Source organism: Lactuca saligna, chromosome 2 (genome assembly GCF_052625555.1).
Source record: "Lactuca saligna cultivar CGN05327 chromosome 2, ASM5262555v1, whole genome shotgun sequence".
NCBI classification, from domain to species: domain Eukaryota; kingdom Viridiplantae; phylum Streptophyta; class Magnoliopsida; order Asterales; family Asteraceae; genus Lactuca; species Lactuca saligna.
Genome location: NC_136418.1, coordinates 180,168,620 through 180,186,729, shown reverse-complemented (window position 1 = coordinate 180,186,729; position 18,110 = coordinate 180,168,620). Strand labels below are relative to the sequence as shown.

Genomic DNA, 18,110 nt, shown 5'->3' with positions numbered 1-18,110 from the left:
TAACCCTTTGTTTTTAATCATATTTCATTTTACATCTCGGGTATATATTAGTTTTTAATATTTGTTATTTTATTTACTAATAAATTATTTCTGTTAAATATTCAATGACATATCATTTATGAAATATAAATTTATAATGGTTATATATATGGTCAAACTCATTTTTATAATTATGACTGTATTATTTTTCAAACAATGTATTGAAATATATTCTTTCTGAAACAATATATTGTAATATTTCTAATTATTTAAAGTATGATGTGTGTTAAAAAATTGATTAATTAAATGAGGGGGGTTTATAGAACATTTTAGATAGATATGGATAAATTAGTTATAATTAAATAAAAAGTTGTTGGAAGAGGTTAGCCATTTGAAAAAAAATCATTTAAATGGTGGTTAAAATTAATGGAATGATGATGTGTTAATGATATTCCGAAACATATTGTTCTAAATATTTCAAACAAGTTCTCTGTATTCAAAACTTGATTCAGAATTGATATGCGTGTTTTAGATTACATGAAACAATCTGGAGTAACATAATGCATATGATAATAGTTATCACAACATTTCAGACCTGCTGCTTGTATTTCGGACTAGTTCGTCGTGTTCCAGACTTGACTTTTTACAATTTTAATTACAAAATTAAACTACAAAGTAAATGAGTGAAAAACTTATCCATAAAATCTCCAACTTATCGGAATTAAATGTCATTTGACCATTTCTTTTTTGTTTAACGAGTTTGAAATATGAAAATATTCTCGTATGCATTAAAGAGTGTTTTATGTATTGCCATTTATCTAGAGCCCGTACATAATGGGGCAGACAGATAACTTCACTCCGGAATGGTTCATTATGAAGAAAATGATTATTAAAAAAAATTAGATATGGTTATTATATCCAAAATGTCTTACAAGTTTAATTAAATTATAAAAACCGTGTTGGGCCCTTTCTGTTGTAGACACGGCTCTGGGCTAAATTGTTTCTAAGCCATTTATTTCATTCATGACCCATTGAAGTCATTCTCACCCGATGTCCTTTTCGGCCTTTTCTTTCTTCTTTTCTTTCTTATCTTCTTTTGGTCATATTTTATTATGGAACATGAAAACCTGCAAAAAATTTATATAAAGCATTAAAACGTCACATACCACAAATCATTCAATGCTTACAATGAAAAACAAATGCAAACTATACTTAAATGAGAAGCTAAATGTATAATAACACATAATGAAATAAAAGTAAAATATGAATATAACAACAGCCATAAAATGTATAAAGTTTATTTTGGTTATAAATAAATAGGCAACACATTTTCATGTCATCATGTGACATATTTAGGTTTTTCGTTTATTTCAAACAACAGGTTTGTGTTATTTTTACTTTAAGTTATACATTTTAGTGAATTTTGCAAAATATACACGGCTTAAAGTGGAGTTTTTATCCTACAGGCTATTTATTACTTTATAAACTCATCATTAACCTTATTATTGTTTCACATATTAGAAAATCCCAAAAAAATATGCAAATTGTTGTATAAGATCTCTTCCAATAGCATTACTTGAGTTTTTAAAAGCTAATATCCCAAAAAAGTATGCAAATTGTTGTATAAGATCTCTTCCAAAAGCATTACTTGAGTTTTTAAAAGAGTAACAAGTCTGATGATGATATAAACTTACTCTGTGTCTATCCTTTCTATAATCATCTTTTGAACATTAATTACTGATCCAAAAGTTTAGTAAATCACATTAGTGAGATGTGAGAGTGAGTAGGTGATACATTCCCCAAATGTGTTTATTAGTTATAATAACATATCATGGGGATTGTGTAAAAAGTGAAAACGCCCACCGTGGGGCTCGAACCCACGACCACAAGGTTAAGAGCCTTGCGCTCTACCAACTGAGCTAGACGGGCTTTTTGATGTCATTTCATGTGTAAGCATTATCAACAAAACTTAAGAATATTTAAAAGACTATTGTGAATGATTTTCCGTCAAGCATAAAATAACTTTGAAGTAAGTGGAAACAGTTTAGCATCAAAGATGCAGAAAATAGATTTTAGAAAGCGGGAATAAGTTGTAATTTATTTTATTGATTTAAATTTCTTAATGGCAAAACTTAAAGAACAACAGCCCGTCTAGCTCAGTTGGTAGAGCGCAAGGCTCTTAACCTTGTGGTCGTGGGTTCGAGCCCCACGGTGGGCGATTGCTTTTTATTTAATAAAACCTTTTTTTTTTTTTTTTTTTTTTTGCTTTATTCTGTTTTAATAAAACCCCTTTTTAGCTTTATTCTGTTTGATCTCAATCGTTAAAGTATCTACACGTGGCAAAATCTTAGATGGAGAAAATCTGTTGTCTGTCCCCAGTTTTCTAGCTCAGTTGGTAGAGCGCAAGGCTCTTAACCTTGTGGTCGTGGGTTCGAGCCCCACGGTGGGCGATTGCTTTTTATTTAATAAAACCTTTTTTTTTTTTTTTTTTTTTTTGCTTTATTCTGTTTTAATAAAACCCCTTTTTAGCTTTATTCTGTTTGATCTCAATCGTTAAAGTATCTACACGTGGCAAAATCTTAGATGGAGAAAATCTGTTGTCTGTCCCCAGTTTTTCTCGATCAGAATTCGGACGTCACGTTTACTTTAACTGCATTTTAAATCCCTGAAGACCATTTACCGCGATCTCACTTTCCAAACCCCAAAACAAAACAAATTCAAGGCATTCACACTCTCTGTGTCTGTGCCTATGCCACTCTCTTTTTTCCTTTCCGATCATCGGATTCCTCCGTTTCTGTAGATCTGAAACAGTATCTGAGTCACCGACAATGGCTATTTCCGTGCAAAACCTCTTAAAAGAACGCAGGTATCCTTTCATTGTATCTCTCCTCCTCCTACTCCTCTTCGTCGCTTTCTTCGTCTTAACCACCAACACCTCCCAACCACCACCTCTCTACCATCTCCCTCAATCTTCTACTCATCCTTCAATCTCACAAAACATCCCTAGCATGGCGCCGCCTCTACGAGAAATAGATGGTAAGATTAGCAATAGTTCGGTGGATCCTGATTCGGATGATAGTGATAGTGGTGGGGACTTGGTAATCGACTGGAAGGCATGTCCAGGTCCACTAGCGGTGGATTACATACCGTGTTTGGATAACTGGAAGGCGATAAAATCTTTGAAATCGAGAAGGCATATGGAGCATCGAGAACGACATTGCCCAAAACCTAACCCTCGGTGCTTGATTCCGCTGCCTCATGGATACAAGGTGCCAGTTCCTTGGCCTAAAAGTAGGGACATGGTGAGATTGCTACTTTGGTAAGGTTTATTTCTATATGTTATTTAAAAACCTTTATTTGAATGTTGCTTAAAGAAGTTGTCCGGTGAATGTTATTCAACTAGGGTTATTTGTGATCGGAAATGATATGGAGATCTGTTAAGGTTATTTATGCAGTAAATAAATAGTCCTGCAAGCACTCAGTTTTATGCAGATTCGCCACTGGACCTGATTTTATATTACCACACAAATAAATGTCCTGCAGACCTGCATGAGTAGGTTAGCATATTTTAATCCCCAACTAAAGTTTTCACCGAGGGAGGTAGATACTTTTTTCAATATGTTGATTATATAATTTCTTTTTTACATTGGAAAAAGTAATCTATTGTTTTTTTTAAACATAAGTATAGCTGAGACATAGGTATTGTTCACGTAGAGTAAAAACTGGCCTGCTATTTGCACATTTTCCCAAATGAACTTGTTTACTAGGCATGGACATATAATTCTTCATTCTTGAGTTTGATGTTTAGGGCGTGAATCATATTGAAGCTGATAAACATTTTCTTTATTCCCATCGTAACACAAGAACAACCAAATAACATATGTACATTCAGTCCCAAATATTCAATGTTTATCAACAAAGCTATAAAAGTATTTTGAAAACGCAATATCCCAAATAATCCTCAGATATATATAATGATTTGATGGTAATGTGGCAACTTTACACGTATAGTATCACCCAAGATTGACATGAACACAGAACACCTAAAACTATGGTATGTCACTATGTTGTTTTGAAGGCAGCCTTAACAAAAACTAAAATTGCTTTCCTTTTTTACAGATATGGTTTGACAATGTCCCACACCTTAAGCTTGTTGAATACAAGAAAGAACAAAACTGGGTGAAAACATCTGGTGAATATCTTCTTTTTCCTGGTGGAGGCACTCAATTCAAGGAGGGAGTTACTCATTACATCCAATACATAGAAAAAGTAACATTCCACAGATTCCCTAGCATCAAATTACCTACTTTATTTCATTTGATGTTTATCTTTCTTGTTTTCGTGTAGAATCTGCCAAAAATCGGTTGGGGAAAACGCACAAGGGTGATTCTTGATGTTGGTTGTGGTGTTGCTAGCTTTGGTGGATATTTACTAGACAAAGATGTGATAACAATGTCATTTGCTCCAAAAGATGAACATGAAGCTCAAATACAATTTGCTTTGGAAAGAGGAATTCCAGCCACTCTTTCAGTAATTGGAACACAAAGACTCACATTTCCAGATAATGCCTTTGATTTGATCCACTGTGCACGATGCAGGGTGCACTGGGATGCAGATGGTATTTCTTTCATTCTACTATTTTTTTTTAAAAAAAAAAAAATAACTTTTACACCATTAAAAATAAATCTTGATGGCTAATAAATTTACAGGTGGAAAACCATTGTTGGAGTTAAACAGGATTCTAAGGCCTGGGGGTGTTTTTATCTGGTCTGCTACACCAGTGTATCGTGATGATGAAAGAGATAAAAAAGTTTGGGAATGTGTGTCTACAAATTGCCCTAAACTTGTTTTTGTTTTTTTTAAGTTTCATTAAATTATTATCCTAAGTTTTTTCTTTTTAAATTTGTTGCAGCCATGGTTGCTCTGACTGAATCTATTTGCTGGAAAGTAGTGGCAAAAAGCTTTGATTCGTCTGGAATAGGGCTGGTTATATATGAGAAGCCTGTTTCTTCTTCCTGCTATGAATCACGTAAAGTAAACAATCCACCTGTATGTGATGAGGATGCACGTGCAAAAACTTCATGGTAGATGACATCATTTTTCAACTATCATCATCATCATCATCACCATCATGATCTTGATCATCATTTTTGTGTAGGTATACACCACTTGATGGCTGTATCTCCAGAATCCCAACAACCACCACATGGCCTACAGCATGGCCCCAAAGGCTCAACACCAAACCAGATGGTTATGGTTTACAGGGCTTTCATGAGGATACCAGAAAATGGTCTGAAACTGTTACAAATGTGTACCTTGAAAACCTGGGGGTAAACTGGTCAAGTGTGAGAAATGTGATGGATATGAATGCTGGTTATGGAGGGTTAGTTAATTTCTACTTTATTTTAATCGATGGGTTAAATCTCAGAGTTTTCGTGTCTAAAATGTTTTAAATCCCGATCAGGTTTGCTGCTGCTTTGACGGATCTACCCCTATGGGTGTTTAATGTTGTCCCTGTTAACATGCCAGATACTTTGCCTGTAATATTTGAGAGAGGGTTGATTGGTATTTACCATGATTGGTGTGAATCACTTAATACATATCCTAGAAGTTATGATCTTCTTCATGCTAGTTTCCTCTTTGGCAACCTAACGCAAAGGTATAAATAAATAAATAAATAAATAAATAAATATAATCAGTTGCTTTCTCTTAAGGTTGGTTGTTAAATAAAGTTGTGGGTGGGTTTGTATATAATTTAATTTTGCAGGTGTGAGATGTTGGATAGTGCAGTGGAAATGGATCGCATATTAAGACCAGGTGGAGTTGTGATAGTTGAAGATAGTAAACAAATGTTAAAAAAATTAAGACAGATTCTACGCTCCCTTCATTGGTCAACTAGCTTACATCAGCAACGATTTCTGGTTGCTAGGAAAGGTTTCTGGCGTCCGAATTGATATTTTCAAAATTTAAGAAGGTAAACCAAAATCCAATTTGATTTCATGTATTAAGTTTATAGAGGTATTGGAGTGTTAAAACCATAGAAAACCATGTTTCATGGGGACAGGTTTTTGTTTATTTATATGAAACGGCAGTTGAATTTTACTTGTGAATGAGGGGTGTGGGGATAAGTAAGAGAAAGACAAGAAGCAATCTGGAAGATGTAGAATTAATGTTATTTGAATTGGGGGTATTTTTCATTCTGTAGAAAAGATATTATATACTCAAAACCATGTGCTCATCCGAATAAGGAAAAGAATACAAAATTTTATTCCCTTGCGTTTTTTAATTATTAGCTTTTAGCATCAGGGTTTGGACCACAATACTCTTTTAACTAACTAACCAACCAACCACTTATTGCTACTTTTTACGAATTAAATCTAAACATGATTCTTTTTTCTAATTCGTCATATGATTTAGTTACAATATCAAATATCAAATTTTCAATCCTCTTCAATTGACTTTTGAGGTCAGTTTCACAAATTCATAGATTCCAATGGATATAGAAAGATCAAAATAGTGTTATTACATCATATAAACATTTAGACAAAATTGCAAAAATGGTCTCTGCCTTTTTTTTGCGATTTTAGTTCAAATCACGACTTTTTTGGATTGGTGGTCCTTTTGGACTAGTTTGTATGTGAAAATAGTCCCTCCAAAAATTGAAATAACTATAATACCTTTGAGGGATTTTTTTTTCTTTCATTTTTTTAAATCTAATAATAATTATTTAATTATTTGAACAATTAAATAATAAGTTTCTCTCTCTCTCTCTCTCTCTCTCTCTCTTCACGATAATACTGATAATAAGAAACCACCCTTACTCCACACAATTGATTTTCGGGGCTTCTCTGTTACACAATTGATTTCTGATGCTCATATAATTGAAGGGCTTCCGATGGCACTCTTCATCCCCACTAATGGCGCTAAGAACCAATCTCTGTTTTCTGATCTCCAAGACGAGTCGCACACGATGTTAAAGCAAACCCTTAAAGATACTATTACTTCTCTGGATCTTCACCGTTTCCTTCAATTCCTACGCCGTTTTCAACAGTGATTTGGAAAAATTAGGAAGTGATGGAGTTAAAGAGCTCTGCTTCCAACCCGTCAGGAGTGTTGGCAAGCTGGAGAGAAAGCTATTCGACTCTTTGTTCGTGGGTCGGAGTCTCATGCCTGTCGGATGTGGGTCGTAGTGCGAAATTAACAGGTAAGTTGTCAAATGCTATCTCAAAGCTTTCAGAACTTCGAATCTTATCACTCCCGTTTAATTAATTCCTGATGAAATTTGGGGTATGAAGAAGATGGAAGTGATTGATCTCGAAGGGAACATACTCAATTGGGATTTAAAATCCAATTTCAGAGATTCGAAAAACCTTAGGGTTTGTAACCTTGGGTTTAATCAGATATCTGGAAAATACCCAATTTGTTATCCAATTTGAAGAATCTCCAAGTGCTCAATCTTGCACGAAATCATCTAAATGGTTCAATTCCACGGTTTTTCAACTAGTTTACCAATTTGTAGTAGAAGGAAAGCAACGTTTTTCGCTATAGCTCCCATTGATTCTTTTGTTGTGAATATTTTTTAAGGATGGCTTTGAATTGGACTGTTAGAGCAGAACTTTTCTTCTTGAGACTAGCCTGGCCTCTGGTTGCTCCTACAAGACAGGCTTTACAACTCCAAGCACTCTGATAGTAAGGACGACATTCAAACTTTGGGTCTGGCCATACATCTTGTTGAATATATATACTTGTGAATATGAATAACAATGAAAAAGGGTTAATTTGATTTGTTTTTTTATTAGGATTCATAGTCGTTTAGATGAGATTCCAAGCTCAGATTGCTTCGATGGAGTTCAAGTGCAATATATTGGATTGAAATTATGTGAACGGTGATCACAAGTACGAGAGAGAGAGAGACAGAGAGAGAGAGAGAGAAAGAGAGAGAGAGAAAGAGAGAGAGAGAGAGAGAGAGAGAGAGAGGGTGGACTCCTTCTTAATTTATTAATTATTATAATAAATATATTAGTGTTAGATTTAAAAAGAAATGAAAAAAAATGAAAAATAAATAACCTAAGGGTATTACAGTCATTTCACTATTCAGAGGGACTAAAAACGCAATGAAACTAGTTCAAAAGGACCACCAATCCAAAAAAACTCGTGGTTTGGACCAAAACCCCCAAAAAATTATACCACAGGGACCATTTTTGCAATTTTGTCAAACATTTATCTATACCATATACATATGAACCATTAATCAAGATTAAGTTAAGTATCTTTGCTTTGTGTTATCCAATAATCAAGAATTGTCAACGGGTTGATTTAAAAAAATAAATAAATATTAAATTAAAGTGTAAACAAAAAAAAATATTTTTTAATGTACAACTTTAAAATAAAAAAAGAAAAACGTATTTATTACAATTTAATATAATATATATGATATTTAATGTTATATATATATATATATATATATATATATATATATATATATATATATATATATATATATATATATATATATATATATATATATATATATATATATATATATATATATAAAAGAGAGTATGAAAATATGACCCGTTCCGCTGCCCCCTTCATAAACAAAGAATGAACAAAAAGGAGTTGAAATGGTCTATCAATGAAGCCGTAAACAAGTCCCATTTTGAGTGGGCTACAGCGGCACAAAGCTTTCTCTTAGGGCTTCACGGGCCCTAAAAAAGCCCATCAGCTAAAGAATAGGCTTATGTTTGGCACTTGGGCCGAGTCAGTGTAGGAATTTAGTCGTTCAACTAGTTTATATTTGCCATTTTTCAACAAGTTTTCTACCTTTATCCTACCCTTATTATTTCCAAATGTCCAATACATTTATAGCCTCGCATGTTATATATCATGAACAAAACGAAATTACAAGGATATACTGTCTACACCAAGCAACACACAGTGGTGCATCTTGACCAAGTGTCTATAACAATACAAACTATTACATAAGTTTACTATCTTAATGAGCATACAAACTATAACAATACCAAAAAAATCTTCATACCTACTATTGTTTTATTGGGATGGAGATGCCATGATTAAAGTTCGATGAGATTTTATAGGGGAAGTTAAGGCTGAAAATGAACAAGAACGTGTAAACGAATGAATTTTCTTTTTATGTTCGTTTGTTTAATAAATTACTTTGTTTATTTTCGTTCATTAAAGTGCAAAATAAACAAAAAATAATGAAGATAAATGAATGTAAATAACAAATAGACAAAACTGCAAAAATGGTCGCTGTGGTATGCATTTTTTTTTTGGGGTTTTAATCCAAACCACGACTTTTTTTGATTGATAGTCCTTTTGAGCTAGTTTCTTTGTATTTTTTTGTCCCTTAGTAAACTGAAAAGACTATTATGCCCTTATTATATTTATTTTTCATTTTTCTTTTTTCCTATATATATATATATATATATATATATATATATATATATATATATATATATATATATATATATAATAAAAATAGGGACCCACATACTCACACACACACACTCCCCCCCCCCCCCCCCCCAAAAAAAAATAAATAAATAAATAAGGGGAAATGACTTTTGTCCATGGCAGATCGAAGAAGATGAACATAAGCCGTCATAAAAAAATGATCCCGTGATGTTTGATCGAATCACAAGGAGGGTGGGGGTGGGGCGAGGGGGAGATCGATCTCCGACGACCCTCTAAGGGTTTAATTTACGTTTCCGGCGACAACAACCAAGGCGAAAAAGAATTGGTTTGAAGGCAGATCAACAACACACCCCACCCCCCGCTTCTTCTTCCTCAACCATAAACACACACAAAAATCGAAGATTGTAAATTGATTTTGGCATGGTTCTAAAAAGCGCGTCATGGCGTGCCTCAAGACGTGCCATGGCATGAGGCGTGATGTAGCCGTTACGAAAACGTCAAAGGCGGGTTTGTGAAGCGTGACGCCCAAATAACGTGTCAAGGCGTGCCTTATCGCGTTATGACGCAAGTTTTTTTCAAGGTGTGAGATTTTTTTTTTTTTTTTTTAATTTTTTATCGGACCTAAAGTAAATGAGTTTTTGTTAACTTTTTGTTATTAGATATTAATATAACACTTCTAAAAACTTCATATATTTGATAAAATTCAATAATTATATGCTTTATATCTTTTAATGTATATAATATAGTCACGCCTTGAAAAACGTCATAGCTCGTCAAGGCTTGTCATGGTTTAATTTTTACCTTGTCACCAAGTCACGCCTTACGTTATTTAGAACCTTGGATTTTGGAGAAGAAGATTGGCTCTCAATTCGAATAGGCCACTCTTTAATGATGAAATCAAATGTGCGAAGAAAAGGCATGTTCAACCTAGAAAAGGCAGTATGTAGCCACAAGTTTTTCATGACTGCTCCAAACCACTGGACCCTGTCTTAAAAACCCTCCAACCTAGAAAAACCCTTCGTCTGTTGGAGAAAGATGAGAAAAGGGTTAAGGAGGTCCGACAAACTCTTCCTTGGTCCATTTGTTCGTCATCGACGGTCTAATAAAGGGGAAGAAGAACAAAACGGAAACAAATAACGAGAGGGTGACTGCAACTGGTGGAAGAAGGAAGAGCAGCCAGTTCTTCCGGCGAGCTCCTTCTCTCGGTACTCCAACCTTCGATGGTGCAACTATCGTACGTGGTGACTACGGTGACGTTTAATCAGTTGCGAGGAGGGCTTAGCAGGCACAAGGTGTTTAGCAGCTAGAGTTGATGAAATAGAAGGGAATGGGAGGAGGGTTACCATCGTTGGTGAAGGTCACAGGTTTGAACACTTGGATATTTGATTCCTAGGTTGAAGAACAAACATACATGAATTGGAATGGTGAGTTAATTATTTTATTTTTCATTTAAATTAAATAGAAAAGACATAAAAAATATATGAGAAGGGCATAATAGTATTTTCAATTTACTGAAGGACCAAAAAACACAAAGAAACTAGTTTAAAAAGACCACCAATAAAAAAAATCGTGGTTTAGATTAAAATTCCAAAAAAAATACATACCACAGAGACCATTTTTGCAATTTTGTCTAACAAATATTAAAAAACCATACATATATACATGTATTATAGCAAATCTTACGATAAATACAACATAAATGAACGAACAGCACCAATATTTATTTTCGTTCGTTTAACTAAACGAACAAACAATGAAGAACACCAATATTTATTTTCGTTAAACGAACAAACAATCTTGTTCATTGTTCATGTTCATTCATTTAGTAAAAAAAAACTTCCGCCATTTAGTTCCTAAGCAAAATATTTAGTTATTTTGTAATAAATATGTGAAAAATGGTTAATTGTGTTTTGTGAGTGTCTTTTAAATGAGGGAAAAAAGAATGAAATAAAAAAAAGCATCTTCTTCATTAAAGATGGGATGGAAAACTTGTTCATTGTGGGAATGATTTTAAACGCTGAACAAATTTTGAGGTTCGGCAAAGAGTTAAAAGCCAAATGATGAATATCAACAAGTAGCTTGATGGAGAAGGAGACACTGTGTTAGAATTTCATTCCCCATTGCTTCAGCAACTTGTAAAGGCGTTACATCTCTATTACACTTGGCATTAACGTTTGCTCCTCTGATTACCAGCACCTCCACCGTATCTTTGTCGCCGCCAACCACCGCCATATGCAGCGGCGTCCGCCCTTCCGCATCCGTGCATTCCAGATCAGAACCAAACTCAACCAGCAACATCACCACATCTTTGTAGCCTTTAATGGATGCCATGTGAATCGCAGTCAAACCGTACTGATCTCGAAAATCCACACTCGCATCTGTCTCCAACAGAAATTCTAGGCGCCCTAGATCTCCCCGGCGTGCGGCGTTTAACACCTCTTCCCCTCGTTCTAGGGTTTCAACCACTTCTTTCTGCATCGTCGTCACAAATTACAAATTAAAACTAAAATTACACTTCTTTTTCACCTTCTAATTTATGAATGTTTTGATTTCACTTACATGTCCCTCATCTCGGGCGACATCAATGGCGGAACGATTCCGATTATCGGCGACGATCGATGGATCTGCACCAAGTTCAATCAACACTTTTACCATCCGACGGTCACCTTTCGCTGCTGCTCTGTACAACGCCGTCCAACCATCGATACGTTTAGCGTCCACGGTAGCACCTGCACCCGCCAACAGTTTAACACACTTCTCATACCCTTTGCTTGCCGCTAAATACAACGGTGTCTTTCCTTCTCTATCTTTGCAATCCAACGCCCAACGGTTTCCCATTTTAATCAATCTCGAAACCTCATCTGTCCGATCAAACGCCGCCGCCACGTGTAATTCCGACCACCCTTTCTCCGTCCATTTAGATTCTTCCACGTCTTCTAAAATCCGAGTTGTTGACTCAATTTTCAACCCGGCCTCCAGTAGCAAACTCACCATCTCAACAGAATTATCCAACCTGACAGCCACACGGTGGAGCGATTCAGCCTCACGAGTCGATAACTCGGCTAAAATCGTCCTCTGAAACTTTAACATACTCCTCACAGCGTCGCAATCACCGATATTCACCGCATGCCGGAGCAGGAACGGACCGACGAAGGCGACTTTCAGTTTAATGTCATGCGTCCAGGAGGTGATGGTGTCCGGGTTGGTCGACACGGAGGATCCGGCTAAGGAGGTGCGGATGAGGAAGCGGTCGGAGGCGGAGCGAGGGAAAGTAGAAGGAATTTTCGGTTGCGGTCTGAGGATTATCTGGAAGGTGGATTGAGAGAGAGGAGAGATGAGTCCACTCGGTGGATTGACCAGGAACTTGTGAGGAGATGAGGTTTGGATTTTGAAGGCGATTGAGGTGGTAGCGCTGAGAGATCTGAGGCGGACGGTGGCTCTGCATTTGGTTCCGAGCACGAAGTCGATGCATACCACCTGGTCCGACACTTCCACCAACTTCTCCATCTTGGAAGCATCACACTCTGCTGGATCGAAGAAGATAACATATCTGAAAAATGTAGTCCAGATTCACGTAATTGTTGGGACCATTTGTGATTTGTGGCCCCATGATTGAATAATATTGGAGCTTCCGAAGAACTTGTATAATGAAAAAATAATTTAATTGATTGATTGATAAAGTGTTGTCAAATACAGAAACAGAAGGGACAAGGTTCGTGATACAAGAAAGAAACATTGATGGAGGACTCAAATAATGAATCAAGAAATAAAGAATCATGAAATGCAACGTGTGGTTCTGGTAAACCTTTAACTTAAAAAGAAAAAAAATATGATTTTATGAAAGCAAAAAATACTTATGATGTAATAAAATGTCATAAAGAAAAGATATATTTTTGTGATATAAGAATTTATAATAATCCTTGGTTATAATCCGTGGTCTATACACTTAACTAAGTAAAACAATATAAATATTTAAAATTATAATCATTAATCATACATTTGAAAAACTGTTATTTTTATATATAGTTTCATGTTTTGTCTGAAATTTATCGGTGTTATTTTTAAATAACATGTAAAATGGTTTTAAAATATCAATTAAAAATCACACAACAAAATATAAAATCTAATAGACTGAAAATAAGACGATATGAAGAAACATATATAAAATGGTCTGTATTTATACGTATTATAGAAATAATCAATGGCTATAATTATATTCGAAGTATGGAAACAATATTAAGTTTTAACTATAAATAAATTACAAAAATGGTCCATATTTATACAATTGACAAAAACGGTCATTCGTTAAATTGTACAGACATTACATAAATAGTCGAATTTATAAATTTAGTCATATTAGGTAAAAAATAAATAAGAAATAATTAAAATGATTACTTGTATCTAACATTATTCCAACACAAAGTAGATTGTTATTTATTATATTTATATGGGTTGACAACTTAAACTAACATAAATAATAATAATAAACGATTTGCTATAAAATAGAAGACAAAGAAAAGTTAGATATATGTATATAAGAAAAAAATGAAAAAAAAAAACAAATAATTAATTTGTATATCGGTATTTTATGATGGAACCAAGTAATAACTATAAAATTTTGGTAGACACATGACAACAGCCACAATCGTACAGAAAAATACCCTAATGTTTTACTAACAATCCAAAACGTAAGGTAATCTAAATACATAGTATATTATTTATTTTTCATTTTAAGTGGGTAGAATTAAGAAAAAGAAAAAAAATAGTAAGAATGTCCAAGTTGACCAAAAAGATCATTTTGACTAAAACTTTATACTTTTTTGCTTTAAGTATTTCATAACCGTGTAAGGTTTATTTTTGTTCATTTTTCAGTGGTTCAAATAACCAAAAAAACAATTGACCAAATTGACTGAAAAGATCAAAATTGTCATTTATAAAGAAAGTATACTTTATGCTTTAAGAGTTTCATATCATTATAACATTCTTTATTCAGTTTTAACTCGTCGATAAATGATAAAAAGGAATAAAAATGGTGAAAAAACCAAATTGACCAAACACACAAAAATGATCATTTTCACGGAAAAACTTCTACTTTTTGTTATCAAATTTTCATATAATTACAAAGTTCTGGTGTTTTGTTATAAGTGCTACAAATAACCAAAACATTAGACTCTGTAATTAGCAATGTACTTTATATAATAATAAGTATGATGCTAAATTGGACATAAAAATGAAAGTAAATTGCTATTTAGTGCATTTACCTGAATCATGGGCTAAATGTACTAAATAGCAACATACTTTCATTTTTATGTCTAATATAACATTATACTTTTTACTATATAAAGTACATTGCTAAATAAAACTTAATAGTCCCTGTTTAAAAATTATAGGAATGGTCCCTCTGCTAAACAAAACAGTTGTACGAACGGTCCCTAATTAAATAAATGTATAAAAATGGTCCTTGTATAAAAAATAATGCATAACATGTCCGTGTTTAACGAAATTATCATAAATGGTTTGTGCTTAAAAAAACGCATAATTTGTCAAAATGGCCTAATTGACCAAATTAAACCAAATATGCGGTTGAAATGAGGAAAAAGGGAAAAAAATGGTCAAGAGACCAAATTAAAAATGAATCTTTTAAAGAAAAAAAGACGGGAGCTTCTAGTATAATTTTTGATGCACGAGGCCTCTTCAAATTTTGTATGTTTTTGTTCATACAAGTATACTGTTAATATTTTTAGTAAGGCTCATAGCAACCATTTACTGATATTAGGTAAATAACAAACAACAAAGGGTAAAATAGTCTTTTTTTATCAATTAAATGGGAGAAAGTGGAGCAGTTTGGTGAATGAGTAACATGTTCATTTTTTTAACACCTAGCTAGCTAATCATTTTTTTGTTGATTATGTAAAACGTGGAGAAAGAATTAATAGAAATCTCTTATGTCAACAAAAGAATGAATCTCTTATTAATATTCGATTAATAAATTATAAGGGTGGAAGATAATGTTAGATTGTTGGCTAAGTAAGTGATTATAAGTTACTTTCACAATAATTTTCCTAATAACTATTAATGTATTGGACAACTATTAGAAAACATTTTTTGGTCTCATGTCTACCAAACTATTATAGGAGTATATATTAAAAATACATATATTGTAAAACATGCCTTAAACAAAGAGATAATCTTTTTATTATTTAGCTTTATAAAGTAATAATAAATCAATGGTATAGTTCATGTTTGAATAAATGAACAAAATTGTCCATGTATAAAAACTTATGTTTAGTTAATTAAAGGGCATTTTGGTCTTTTTTGAGGATCAGAATGTGATAATAAGGGATTGAAAGTTCGGTTAATCTATACTATTTCAGAAATTGGCATGAAGGTATAAAAGAGTGGCATACTTGGTATGATAAGTTTTAAAAGTTTGGAATTTTGGTTGAGCTTTTCAAGGAATGGAATGTGATAATAAGGAACTCGATCAGAAACTGTTTGATTGTATTAAGCAATAACATATATGCTATGATTTATCAATACATGATATAAAAATTTGGATTTGCGTTTCAAGTTACATGTTGCACCAATTAACTGTTGATACACCTATAATATTCAAGATCCAATCAAGAAAAGTCCAAAATCTTTTATTCACTACAAATTTAATGCATAAAAAGGATCAAATAATTAGTATACCTGGATATTTACTTTGAATATTGGATATAAAATAAATAGGTGCTTCATGATCTAGAATGTATACTATTTTGCCCCTGTTACTGCATCCCACAATGGTAGAAAGCTTCATTTTATATGAACTTATATGTGTATGTCAATAAAAAACTAAGTATACAGAAGGAATAAAACCTTTAATTGCATCTTCAATTGGTAACTCTTTCTATATCGTTATGGGGTTACCAGATACATAAGCTGCAATTGAAACTTCTAAAAACTTCTGTTCATCAGAACATGTAATGTGTATAATGCAAAATTGTCATAAGTAAAGAACAATAGGTGACAACTCAATGAGATGACGATTTGAAGCGCTTTTGTCACGCCCCAAAACCGGAACGACAGAAACGTTCTAAGGCGGAGGACGTCATGTACAATATCACAACAAAGCATAATAGTAAACAAGTAACAACATCATCCATTGCATTAATAATATAATTTAATACAAGTGTGTTATGTATAGTTTTAAGACACCAAAATATGAATGATCAAAATAAGAGATGAGTCTTGGATGTACTCCATCTTCTCAAAACCTGACATCGATACCTGTCTACTGATGACCTGAGAATACAAGTTATTTTGAAAGAGTTTATCAGTTTTAAAGCTGGTGAGTTCATAAGCATTTTAGTATCATTGTTTGTATGAATTTTTTTGTAAGTGTCTGATGTATAGTTTGTAGTAAATGTTTGTATCTCCTAGAAAATCCTATATTTTCTACTAAAAAGTAGCCTTCTACCAAGGCATCAAATGTTCTATATGTTTGTTTCTTGTAAAAGTGTGTATTTTTCCCAAGTGTGACTATCATTACAAAATATAGTTTTACATTACCGTTTATGTGAGAAGATCACAATGTGAATGCAATGGGAAATAATAAAGTACTATAGTGTTGTATTATAGTAACTACAGCTATACTAACTACCTTAAACTGGTTGTTAATTAAGGTATAATGTGATATAACTGTAACCATACTTGATTGACTTAGTAAAACACGACGCTCGAAGACGTCGAAATGGTATGACATTCGTCACCCGTAGACCTGCAGGTCCCACTGTAGCTAGCAGCAAAGTGTAGGATGGTCAATCATGTATAGATCTAACAACCTTAAGGGGTATGAACTCACCTGTAGTGAGTGGTTTGGATGAACGAGTTATCTAGGATGATAAGTGCCAAGTGAAGACTTGAGCACACACATGGATCCTGTTTATCATATAATGATACATCTATCTATACAATTAGTGTTTAAACAACTAATTATGCAAGGAAAGACACCCTAGGTCATAGAAAACACATAGATTGAAGGGTATGAATCACATATGATTGCATACTAAGGGTATATGGCCACACTAAGGAGTTTACGGCCCAAATGGCATGACCAAGAGAGTTCACGGCCATGAGTTTACGGCCATATGAGATTTCGGACAATGAGTTTACGGCCACTAGAGTTTACGACCGTAAGCTCATTCTATTTTGTTCATATGGGTGTTTTAAAGGGCTTTCAAGCATTGAGGAAAGTTTCTAGGTTCATGTCCAAGCCTTAGGAGGAGTTTAAGGTCCAAATGCACTTCAAACTAGGGTTTACGGCCAAGGGATACGCTCTTGGCCGTAAACACCTCATGTTCTTGGGAAAAGCTTGTTTTGAAGGTGTAGATCAAGAGTCCTAACTAGATAGCAAGTATATAAGAGGATACTTACGAGGTTGAAGCTTAGAAGAGTAGTTTTCGGCCCAAAGAACTAATGTGCTCTTGATGTTCTTGAGGATCTTGAAGATCTAGACCCAAAAGATGGAATTCATGGATGAATTCAAAGGTAATTCAAGAATAAGGGATGTATTAACACATAGATGGAAGGAATCACTTACATTTTTGAAGAAAAATAGTTAAGAGCAAAACCGAGTTGTTGGCTTGAAAGTGGTAAAAGGGTTGACATATAGCCAAGAAACATATGTATGTAGCCAAGAGTTTACGGCC

At 33.8% G+C, this 18,110-nt stretch overlaps 2 protein-coding genes and 3 non-coding genes across 9 annotated transcripts; 3 read left to right on the top strand and 2 right to left on the bottom strand.

The window, feature by feature from the left end:
• Window positions 1-1,835: 1,835 nt before the first annotated feature.
• On the bottom strand, window positions 1,836-1,908 carry TRNAK-CUU (transfer RNA lysine (anticodon CUU)). The gene has a single exon. It is a non-coding gene; the product is annotated as a tRNA-Lys (tRNA).
• A 216-nt stretch (window positions 1,909-2,124) lies between these two features.
• On the top strand, window positions 2,125-2,197 carry TRNAK-CUU (transfer RNA lysine (anticodon CUU)). The gene has a single exon. It is a non-coding gene; the product is annotated as a tRNA-Lys (tRNA).
• A 149-nt stretch (window positions 2,198-2,346) lies between these two features.
• On the top strand, window positions 2,347-2,429 carry TRNAK-CUU (transfer RNA lysine (anticodon CUU)). The gene has a single exon. It is a non-coding gene; the product is annotated as a tRNA-Lys (tRNA).
• A 222-nt stretch (window positions 2,430-2,651) lies between these two features.
• LOC145028367 (putative methyltransferase PMT23) lies at window positions 2,652-7,924 on the top strand. 5 transcript variants are annotated; one of them, XR_013675986.1, is made up of 11 exons: window positions 2,652-3,281; window positions 4,099-4,248; window positions 4,327-4,597; window positions 4,689-4,799; window positions 4,892-5,063; window positions 5,138-5,362; window positions 5,444-5,638; window positions 5,747-5,953; window positions 6,867-7,183; window positions 7,564-7,692; window positions 7,779-7,920. XR_013675986.1 is itself a non-coding variant. In XM_078977047.1 (9 exons), exons 1-8 carry the CDS (start codon window positions 2,808-2,810, stop codon window positions 5,931-5,933), a joined length of 1,785 nt encoding a protein of 594 aa, XP_078833173.1. In that variant the 5' UTR covers window positions 2,652-2,807; the 3' UTR covers window positions 5,934-5,953; window positions 6,867-7,707. The 5 variants fall into 5 exon arrangements, 3 of the variants coding, with proteins under 3 accessions (XP_078833173.1, XP_078833174.1, XP_078833172.1); XR_013675985.1 differs by having other exon boundaries at window positions 6,867-7,692; window positions 7,779-7,924; XM_078977047.1 differs by lacking the exon at window positions 7,779-7,920 and having other exon boundaries at window positions 6,867-7,707.
• A 3,441-nt stretch (window positions 7,925-11,365) lies between these two features.
• Window positions 11,366-13,154, bottom strand: LOC145028366 (protein VAPYRIN-LIKE-like). Its single transcript, XM_078977045.1, has 2 exons — window positions 11,977-13,154; window positions 11,366-11,889 (listed from the first exon to the last, which is right to left on the bottom strand). Exons 1-2 carry the CDS (start codon window positions 12,922-12,924, stop codon window positions 11,485-11,487), a joined length of 1,353 nt encoding a protein of 450 aa, XP_078833171.1. The 5' UTR covers window positions 12,925-13,154; the 3' UTR covers window positions 11,366-11,484.
• Window positions 13,155-18,110: the final 4,956 nt, after the last annotated feature.

What these genes read in the sequence shown, in the direction of transcription:
- LOC145028367 (XM_078977047.1), top strand. Translation starts at nt 2,808, where the DNA reads ATGGCTATTTCCGTGCAAAACCTCTTAAAAGAACGCAGGTATCCTTTC. An exon ending in GGTGCACTGGGATGCAGATG is followed by an intron (nt 4,598 to 4,688) that starts GTATTTCTTTCA and finishes ATAAATTTACAG; the next exon opens with GTGGAAAACCATTGTTGGAG. An exon ending in GCACGTGCAAAAACTTCATG is followed by an intron (nt 5,064 to 5,137) that starts GTAGATGACATC and finishes ATTTTTGTGTAG; the next exon opens with GTATACACCACTTGATGGCT.
- LOC145028366 (XM_078977045.1), bottom strand. Translation starts at nt 12,924, where the DNA reads ATGGAGAAGTTGGTGGAAGTGTCGGACCAGGTGGTATGCATCGACTTC. An exon ending in TCGCCCGAGATGAGGGACAT is followed by an intron (nt 11,890 to 11,976) that starts GTAAGTGAAATC and finishes ACGACGATGCAG; the next exon opens with AAAGAAGTGGTTGAAACCCT.